This window comes from Polypterus senegalus, chromosome 6 (assembly GCF_016835505.1).
Source record: "Polypterus senegalus isolate Bchr_013 chromosome 6, ASM1683550v1, whole genome shotgun sequence".
NCBI classification, from domain to species: Eukaryota; Metazoa; Chordata; class Cladistia; order Polypteriformes; family Polypteridae; genus Polypterus; species Polypterus senegalus.
Window position 1 is genome coordinate 140,206,987 of NC_053159.1, and position 10,905 is coordinate 140,217,891.

General features: G+C 38.3%; 1 protein-coding gene across 3 annotated transcripts in view; it reads right to left on the reverse strand.

Moving 5' to 3' along the window:
* Positions 1–674: 674 nt before the first annotated feature.
* lypd6 (LY6/PLAUR domain containing 6) overlaps positions 675–10,905 on the reverse strand; it is a 206,473-nt gene continuing 196,242 nt past the window's right edge. For all 3 annotated transcript variants that reach the window (XM_039757342.1, XM_039757341.1, XM_039757340.1), the window contains 2 exons: positions 5,776–5,906; positions 675–2,533 (listed from right to left, as the gene is read on the reverse strand). In XM_039757342.1, the coding sequence (XP_039613276.1) occupies positions 2,366–2,533; positions 5,776–5,906 (299 nt within the window). In that variant the 3' untranslated portion in view covers positions 675–2,365. The remainder of the gene's footprint in view (positions 2,534–5,775; positions 5,907–10,905) is intronic.

Consider the following 10,905-nt stretch of genomic DNA (forward strand, 5'->3'; position numbering starts at 1 on the left):
AGACTCGTCTTGGCTCTTGTTGTTTCTAGTAGGGGGATTTCGACTGTGTTTCCCCCTCTAGTGGGCAACCTTGGAAGTGTTTTTAGTACCTGTGCTTTCAGGACTCCCAGATACCGACAAAGGGATAGGGGCAGATGGGCAGAATCGGGAATTTGAACCAGCTCAGCGGTGAGCGGTCCCATGTGAGAGTGAGGGATCCTAGGTGGATCACCCCCTGTTGAGCATTACAGAGGAGAAGGTGCTGAGAACTGAGCCCAAGAACCAGGACCCCAGAGCTGTAAGGTAGCAGTGCCACCCTAAAGAACAAAAGCAGAGTTTACGCCATCACAAAGCAATAGACAACTCAAGGGCAAAAACCCAAATTACTGCAACAGCTACAATGTCTTAGCATTAAAAAGGTGAGCATTCTAACAAATCTATAAAAGTGAAGCAAAAACAGACCACAGATAATAATCCACAGTGTGGAGAAAAGCCAAACTTGAGCAGGAATGTCCACAAACAGTGCTATGTAGCATGAAGCAACACGTGGCCATATTTACTGTCTTCAACTAACTCTTAACATTTTACTTTCGTCAAAACTGGACACTGGAGAAGCAATCAAAAAGACAGGATGTTGATCAGAACAGACAAAGGCCTTCAGGCCTGCGAGTGAACAAATAAATGGACTTCTTTAGTTTCTTTTAAAAATGGTTTAATATGGTGTCCTTTACAGTCTGTACAAAATGTACATAAATATAACTTATAGAGACATGGCGTGTGGTACAACTGATGTTCAATTTGTCAATAACCAAGTTAAAAAGAGAGAGAAAGAGAGACAGGTGGGAGAGAAGGACGATTGAGCCATGGCTGTCATATTTACAACAGAATACTCTGAACAGTCACACTGCCATGACTCGACAAAGCCTGCTTGTTTTTACTTCTTCTTCTTCTTCAAATAAAATAACTTATATTCTAAATTAATACAGGGGCTTGAAAATACTACTCTATCTAGGCATCTTAAAATCAGCTTTTTTTTTAGATACCACATCAGTATAATTTTACATGTTAGTGCAAATATAAGAAAACTTAAGGGAAAGTTCTCCCATAAAGCGGACACAACGGGACCAGTCAGCGAGCGACTCTCGTTGTCACATTCTTTTTTCCTTTGAGAAATCATATCCTGTATTTCCAAGTGTGACGGTAGGTAGTCTTAAAAAAACTGCTGCAACAGTGCAGAGTCGGCTGATACGTCCTCAGGATTTTAATTACCAATATTTTAATTTTTTTTTAGTATAAATGTATGTTACAAAAATAAATACTTTATAAGCTGTACAGATGAAATACAATGAAAATATTTACAACTTATGATACACATAAAATAAATCTAACACTATACATTTGGAGGCATTCCAGTCAATTTGTAGCCTTGCTTGTGCCTGTTGAGACTCGGCATGCAGTGGCTCACAGTGATCATTTGAAGAGCAGCCACTGGAGCATTAGTGCTCCAGATATCCAGTCAACATGGAAGATATTTGCAATTAAAACTTCCACTGCTATGCGACAATTGAAACTAATATATATATAATTTCACTGTATTAATGAATGGCTTTCCTTCCACTCACTGTTGTCTACCAGAATCTGTATTATGCGCCTCTTGGTCACATTCAAACCTCCGTCGCCTCTGCAGTCGGCATGTCTTGGATTCTATGGCTGTTAACAAGAAGATAACAGCAAATTTCTTCATTTACCAAGGCACCAACATATCATGTAGTCTTTTCATGTTTGCAGATTTAAAAACAAAAAAACTCTACAGTCATGAAAGAAATCTCTGGGGCTGCAAGATGTTAAATAGAGTTCAGCTATCTATGAAATCGTAAGAATCTGACGCTACAAATGAATCGATCTCTCTTGACAGCACCATCTCAAGGTCTAGGAGAAAATGTGTGGCTATGTCCACATTTCAGGGGGGACTGAACCGCATCGAGACTCATCTCTTGGTTGGAAACTGTGGATTACTTTTTGATAAGTTCACTGTGATGTGGCTTTGTATCGACTGCGTACCTTTGATGGTGGTGCTGAATCAATGTCCTGGATGACTGCTGAAATGCCAACGTACAACTAATTAGTCATCAATAGTGCCTGTGACAGTGCCAGTGCTGGTAAAAATTGAGAATGTATAAATGTGACGATATAAAAGTTATTATTACATGTTACGAATTTACAGACTGACCGAGTGTCGATATCCCGGACATCTTTCAGTGAATCGTCATCGTCACGTTTTTTGTCAATACTGATATTAAACTGCTACATGACATTAAAAAAAATCAGATTACTGAAAAGGGCATGGTTATTATTTTTTCTTGCAGAAATCTTCTTAACCTGGGCACTAGACAAGGACTGACATCATAAAGGTCATGCAGGAGAGTACGAGTACACCAGAGTGTACGAGTTTATTTGTTCTGTTCAAAGGCGATGTGGTGGCAAAGACTGCATCCGTCAAATTTCTTGGCACTGGCAGGTTGCAGATGTTCCCTTCACAACAAGAAGTGCAAACCTATAAGAAAAGTAAAAATAAAACTCAGTTAAACAGAACTATAGCTAAAGAAATTTAACTAAATTACATTTCATGCTCAAATAACATCCCACTTATAAAGCTTATTCCCTTCCCTCATTGCACAATTTTACTTGAGCCATGGTTTTTAGTCAGGAATGGCTAGGACAGAAAACATAGGCATATGTGAAGCTATTCGCTTTATCATTGAATTGTTAATTGCCAAGGAGATCATAATTTATTTTTATTAAACAGAATAAAGATAACATAGCGATGGGATTCAGGAATAGTGGAGAAAATGAAATTGAGAAAAAGACTCCTTAAAGCATGGCTGACGATAGCAAAGAGAGCTGCAAAAATACAGCACAGAATATTGGAAAAGAAGGTGAGTGAAGGTACAACACACCATGAGGTATATTAAGTAGTCTTGAGAGTGAGAAAAGCAGACTGTGCTTAAATCCACAAACTAGGCCATTGGGAAAAGAGTATTGTGATTGATCATAATGAGGCCAAGAACACCCAGATGATATGCATGGAGATGCTTCTAGATGAGCAGAGTTAGTAATAATGAGGGTCATCATAAAACAAAAGTGCTTAAGCAGGAAGTTTTTAGAAGTGAAGCTTGTGGAAATGTTTAAAACAAGAAGGGGGGGGGGACAAAAAGGTGGGCTCAACTGAAACATCTCATGCCTACAAATGGTAAGATTATTTGATAATTTGATTTTCTGAGCTGCCAATAAAAAGCACCACAACTAACAGTTAAGCAAATGAACAGCAACAGTTAAAAAGGGCATAACAGTCTTCATCCTTTAGAGGCGAAACGTCACCCATAATGTGACCTTCAGATTGGCGTTCCGATAGGAAACAAATTAAGTCCCTGTCTTTATTAAAGATGCATCACATGCTGTCATGTGTACTCGACTGCCAGGCAATGGCAGCTACATATGTAGTAACAGCTACAACAAACCCAGACGTTACTGACATCGACAAAGATGATGGTCAAAATGTAAAACAGAAGCAAATAAGGAAATAACTACTGGGAACAACAAACAAATAATAACGCATATACCATGTTAGAATTATTTAGAATCTCATAGAACATTATTTGCTATGTTTAAGGGTGACAGGACTTGACAAGGCTCTATGGTTTAATCATGATAGAAGGGATTAAAAAAAGGAAATGTCTCACTCCAGTACACTCATTATGTCTGAAAGGAAACAAATCCAGTAGGACCACGAGATGAAAGGCCAGAATTCAGAGGCCAAGGAAAAGAAATGTCCGGAAACAGGCCAAGTTTGTTGCCAGAAAATCTTAAAAACAAAACTAAAAGCTTCTTAGCTAAAACTATACAGAGAATCCCTAACCAAAGTCTTCACATAGCACATCATTTAAAATTATTTTAATCCAAAAACAACAAAAATATGGGGTCAAAGATAAACTTCTAGTAAGGCAAAATGATAATTATGACAATACTAAGGAAAAGGATGGTTCATTGGTGCATGAGTTATGGGGAAAGTTGAAGCTGGTGAAGCAGGCAATAAAGGAGAGCTAAAAGAAAGAAAGAAGGATAAGGCATCCAAGAGTGGAAGTAAACACTAGTAGGAACTGAGTAAATCACTAGTGTCTCAAGAGAAGTGGTTACAATAAGAAAAACAAACTGTGGCCAAGAAGGCAAATGGAAATAGTCAAATATTTTAAAGTGATAAAGCACTTCAGTAGGAGTCCATTTAGCATTCATGACTATTTAGGATATCAGCACTGGTGAAGACAATAGTGGTTCATATGAAACTGGATAAGAACTCTTCTATGCTGGTGACTGTTTACTGAAACTGAACTAGTAAGGCACGCTAAGCTAAACAGCTATGAAAGCAGAAAGCTGGGAGGATGAAATATTAACAAACTGATAGCGGATAAAGGGAAACATTTATGAAACCTATGGGAGTTGTGTAGTGCATGGGAGTCAGGCAGAGCATTTCAAGTGAAAAGGCCACAGAGGAGGTGAAGACAAGGCTGTTGATCAATGAATGAGAAGGAGAGGTGGGTCTTCAGTTCAACAGCTTGATTCCATGTGAACACGTTTCCTCTGCATGCACTGCTCTCATTTCCATGAAGTATTTATTAAAAAAATTTTTTAGCAAAAAATGCATGTGTATTGCCCGTTTTGTGCATATGACTGTTCAACTTGACATATGAACTACGTGACACGAGTAACATGAGATTTTTTTCATGGACGTTTTTTATTGTTTGCTGTTGTGCAGAGTTTGTTCTCCATAGACACTCACTCTGTCTGAAAGTTAATCATCTTCATTCCCCATAAAACAGGAGATTAAATATTTTACTCAGTCGTCACTATAAACTACATGGAGCATATTATAACATATTAAAAAAATATAATTTCTGGGTGGAGTATTCATTTGAAGTTATCTATCCATGTAGTTTAAGACTGAATTTTGTGGTAACATGGAGTCAGATCCAAAGAAAACTAACAGACACCACACAGAATTGTGGATTCATTGAAGACTCAGTCCATTGTGGGGAATTTTTAATCAATTCACAATAAAACCTGAAAGCAAAAATGATATAGTGGCAGTAGTTAAACTTTTAACACATGCAACAAAATACATATTAACACCAAGTGTGGTAAATAATAAAAGTGCAATAGTGATTCATTTAACAGAATTAATGGTGCTTTATTCAGCTTAGCACAAAAGTCAAAAGTATTACAAGACTATGGCAACATCTGCACATTTGAGTTTAAAGGCCACATCCATGCTCAAAGGTCACGTCTCAGAGTTCACATGAATTCCATGATGACGTAGAAGAGATGATGGTCCTGTATGGCAGATGTAGCCCACATTCTAAGACGCTTGTCTACAGATACAGTTCAATGATAAAGTGCAGTTTCCTCATTTATCATTGTCAATTTCAAATGACAGCCCTTGGGAAATTTTGCCGTTTACTTTGTGTATGATGCTCAGCTCTGTTATTCACCACTTAAGGAGACAGAAAAAAATAATCCCAATGTCAGTGGGGTATGGGTGCCATTTTTCATATTTACTGTGAAGTGACGCTCCCCTATGGCTCAAATGCACACTGACTAGCATCTGTACTGCTAGTGGCAAGCGATTGTAAGCATCTCTTACAAAATCAATTTGACAAGGTACCTCATATGTTCAGAGTTCTCATCAAAGCCCACACCACCAAAATTACAAACCCCCAGGTCTCCCTTCAATATGTTCCTCACCTTGTGTCCCATATGATCTATGGGAGTGCATCCAGTTGACAAGCATTCCTCCAGAGGTACACACCGCTTAGTAACTGATATACTCTCCCCTTGAGAATCCATTTTATGGAGTGTAAAACAATATCTTGTTTCTAAAAAAAAAAAAAAAAAAGACAAGCACAATTTATTTCATGGCAATATGTAGAGTAAAATTACTGTCACTGACTGTAACCTGACTGATATGTGCTAACTTGCAAATCGTCCATATCCTCAAATTTTAAAACAGAGTTTATAAGATTTTTACATTTATACAGATTAAAAATTTCTGTGACAAATAACTGCATTTGATTCTTAATAAGAAAAATAAAACAAGGAACTACTGTAAGTCATGAGGCACTCTAACATAGTAGAAGGCTGATTTTGGACCGTGTGGCATTTCCGCAGGGTGTGTCTATAGTGGCCTTTCAAAAATAGACCAGAATGACAAAACAGACTTTGTAGTGAATTTCTATAGGTCAACATTACATTCCAGCTGGGGCAATAGCTAAAAATAACTTGGTTAACCTCAAAATAACATTACAAATGTTTTACTATATTTAGTGAAGTGACTGTTTTTAAACGTCTGTACACATTTTATATAGGGGTATACACCAGACCTTTCTTCATCTGTTATTATCTATTACAGACTGCAGAAGAAGCTCTCAGTCCATCCCTGCAAACAAGCAGAATCCAAGGTGGACAAAAAAAAACACTCCTGTTTTTTCCAAATAAAAGTCAGGAAGAATCAGCGAAGGAGGTAAACATAAAACAATAATGTAGAAGAGAACCAATAATCCTACTTCCTTTTTGTGAAGACTTAACTAACCACCTACCACAAGGAACACTCCCAGTATCACTTCCAACTCTCCCTCTCTCAGTCATGACCTGGCTTCCACCTGTCAGTTGAGCCCCTGCAAACACTTCCTCCTCCTAACTCCAAACTCAACTAAAATCTGATGTTGTGGCGGCTAAATATTACTATCTAGAAAACACTTTTGGGGAAATCCTAGGAACCAATTTTGAGGTCACATATGCTGTGCAGAATCCCTGTGGCCAAATGTCTATGGCTCTCTCTGGTGGATCCTGGTGCTTCTACATTCCTGAATTCTATTAGGATTTAAAAGGGTGGTAAGTTCACGTGTAGCCCATCTTCTGCACTCGACAGTCATAGTGCATATATGATAATATCTTTGAATCCTGTGCTGCTCTCTCACTGACTGGGGTATTTCTAAGGTGGTTCCCTACTGACCAGGATGCAGTACTATGGTTTGCAGTAAGTAACCACTGGGCTAACTCTAGTGACATACTAATCTTGGCTTGGGCATGATGGTGACCTTTTCTACTGTGAGAGCCCCTTCTCTTTTCGGGACGTTGTAAGGTTCTGTATGTGTCTGGTAGAACCGCCTGCTGTTTGAAATACAAGTTGTTACCAGTCCTGGATTTATACCATATGCAGTTAGGATCTGGTTTAAGTGAGTTTTTCCATGGCACATAGAGATTTACAGGTTGGCCTTTACTCACATTCCAGTGCCTCAAGACCATACACACATGAGATAAGGCATTTATCTAAAAGGAAAATACAATTAGATCATTATAATCTCACTACAAGAATGTGCATTAGAAGACCAATATGTTACTCTTTTAGACAGATGCTACAGGCAAAATGCCTGGATGCACAAGTAATATCAGGTCTCCCACTGACTGTGAACTTCAGACAATTTTGAAAAGCACTGTTCACATGGTGTCCTCACTACTTGTGTTTACTAATACAGTAGAATCTTGCTTATCCGACATTCCAGATTACCTGATGTCCCACCGCAAAAAAAAAATAAAAAAAATGCATCAATCGACAAAAAGAACTGCAAGTTGCGAGCGTAGTCTATTTTTTGTTGCTCCTGACTCTACTGCAGCTAATTACAGTGGAACCTCGGTTTGCGAGCATAATTCGTTCTGGAAATGTGCTTGCAGTCCAAAGCACTCGTACAGTATATCAATGCGAATTTCCCCATAAGAAATAATGGAAACTCAAGTACTATTCATATAAAAATGAGTAATACAAAATATAAAGTAAAAATACATAAATCCATTTTTGCCATAAAAGTGAATTCGAAAAGATTGCGGACATGCTATTAGCACTTGCCGTCGATGAGTGATACAACGAACAAGGAACATTATAAATGCGCAGGGCACAGTATTACTTTCCCCCAACCCTGCCTGACTGCTGTGTCTGTGTATAGGAGAATGGCAGATTCCGCTAAAATAAATAACTGCGCTGTTGCTGTTTCAAGCTGAATAAAGCTGGTGTTTCTAAAGTATTGAGACTCAGCTTCGTGTTTTTGGGTGCAAGATGGGGATTTGCACGTCACAGCACGCAAGTCACAGCACAAACACACACACACGCAGTCACAATGCTGTAGTAAACAGTATACGCTTGTACGGATGTTGTCTATACGAGTGACAGAGTTAAGGGTCTAGAAACAGCAATTAATTACATTGAGCAACAAGATGAAGCTACAGGAATCGACATAATGATGCTGCATAGATGGCAAGACTTGGCAGCAAAGAAACGGCACTCGTCAGGAAAGCAGACTACGATCAAAAATGTCTTTAAATCATCACAGGACTGAACTTTTTAAGTACAGTACATACTGTATTTAACTTCAGACAATTCTGTAACATTTTTCAGTTAATCTATTCTGCTGTTTTGCTGTAAAACATGATTATTAGGTTTGTAATGTGTAAAATAATAACATAGTTTGACGTTTAATAGTCTTTTTCTTAACACCTCTCATTATCCAACATTTTCACTTATCCAATCTTCTGCCGGCCCGTTTATGTCGGATAAGCGAGACTCTACTGTATATTTGTTACATATTAAAAAATAAAACAACAAGCTCTAAAGCCACCAATTAATGATTTTACAACAAATGTTGTGCCCAATAGACGTGAAGGCCTGCTCAGCCTTTTAACGCAAACTATAGAAAACTGACTAAAACAGATTTTCCTGTACAAGAAAAGCTAAAGATAATCGGTATACACCACAAAATGTGCTCAAACAATATGAAGTAATAAAACAAACAAATGTGTCTATTACAAGAAAACACGCGGATAATTTTAGTGTCAAAAACAAATTATTTTGCACAATTAAGGCTCCAGAAAAATATCCACACCACATAACCTTCTCACTAGAAGAGACCCTTTGAGCAAAAAAAAAAAAACACGCCAAGTACAAGGAAAGCAACAAAAAAGAAGACAGACCCTTAGGACGCATCAGGGACAGCTAAATCTACAGGGAGTTTCCTATGAAGCTTGTCCACTATCAGAGCAACTAAAAACTTCACAAAATCTGCCTGTACTAAGTATGTCTATTTCCTTCCAGATCTTCATGACTTTGTTCAGTTTTGAAACATTTTAGGTTACTCTGAGAGGAAAACGCCTCAGATTTAAAGCCACACACGTTGATTTATAAATATACCGACTGGACACTTTCTGTGATACACTGGCCTAACAAGCAGGTCACAATAGAATGAATTCATTAGGGCATGGACAAAACAGATGTCGGACACGTGACACTAGGATGGTAGCCAGTGTCAGGTCCAACACGTCACACTTGCTGGGGGTGGATCTCTACTATAAATAGCTTGGTGCATAACTATAAATAGCTTGTGTTTTGCTTATTCTCCTTCTGAACAGCACGCACACATACCTGTCTACCTGACATAAACAGCACTGTGTACTCAAATGATATGGATACTGATTGAGAAGTCAGGTACATGGGAGGGGCAGGTGCATCAGATAAAGTGACCACTCCGTCTGCAATGTTAAGTATGTCAACGTCTTACTCTGAATTCCTAACCTGACCTATCGATAGCTTAGAACAGAACAAATGAATACAGGGAAGTGTCAGATCACAGGAGCAAAAGACAGTGGTCTGCACACAAGGGTAAAGGTAAGCACATTACTGAAAAGTGCAAGACTCAAGACCTTGTTGAGAATAGAAAGAAATTATACACCAGTCAGATTCTTGCTCTGAAACTTTTACCAGTGCCACACTATTTCACTACCTGGGATTGACTGGCTTTCAACACCACAAAGAGGAAAAAAGATCTGCTGGCCACATGGGGCAGAGGCAGGGAAATGAAATACAAAAAACACTGGAAAGAACAGACTGAGATAAGCTGGCTGTGGAGCAAGAAAACTAAAATTGTCTCAATAGTGCTGTGGACTTATCAAAATAACTTTCAGGGTCATCCAGAGTGCTGGCCTATTATGGTTATTGTAGGGGGAACAAACAGCACAGGAACTACACAAAGCACTTAGGGAAAAATATAACAGTATAAAGCCAAAAGACTACAAAAAGAATACCATGAGCATGTTTTATAAGTGAGGTTCATCTCAGACATGGCATTGTGCAGTCAGACACAAGTACAGCTACAAGAAAGACAAGGACACTACTAAATGTATCAATCTATCCCTCTATTTTCACAGCAGGCTTCATACATTATAGCAATAAGAGGAACCCTAACCCTGAACGTGACACAAGGACATTACAGAACACACTCACTCATACTTGGCCAGGTCTATGCATAAGTTTACAATTCAAGTGGGAAGTGAAGTGCTTACAAACATCTCAGGGAGACATGGGGAGAACATGAATGCTCCACATAGCCATGAACCAGACCAGAACTGAACCAAAGTCACATACTATTTATTGTAAAGGCAAAAGTACAAAGAAGATGCATATTCTACCAAATCTATCCAGCAGATATCAAGTGACAAAAAACGGAAATAATTAAAATGACATCTAAACCAGACCAAGCAAAACTACACGACAGATTCCCACATCTGCTTATTAAATGAAGCTATAGAAAGAACATTAAAATGGAAAAATCTTCAGTACACATTAAGCATTATAAAAGATACTGATTCTATAATGAAATTACGACGTTGCTATCACTATCAGTTCAATGCTAGGAAGGCTACAGGCCTACACCATCAAAACTAGTCAATATAAAAACAACCATTCCTCTCACTTGTTGCTTAAAAAGAGCAATGTGAAAATCCAAGACTGGTCAAAGAAAATAAATAAGTAATGAAACTTATAGGCCATGG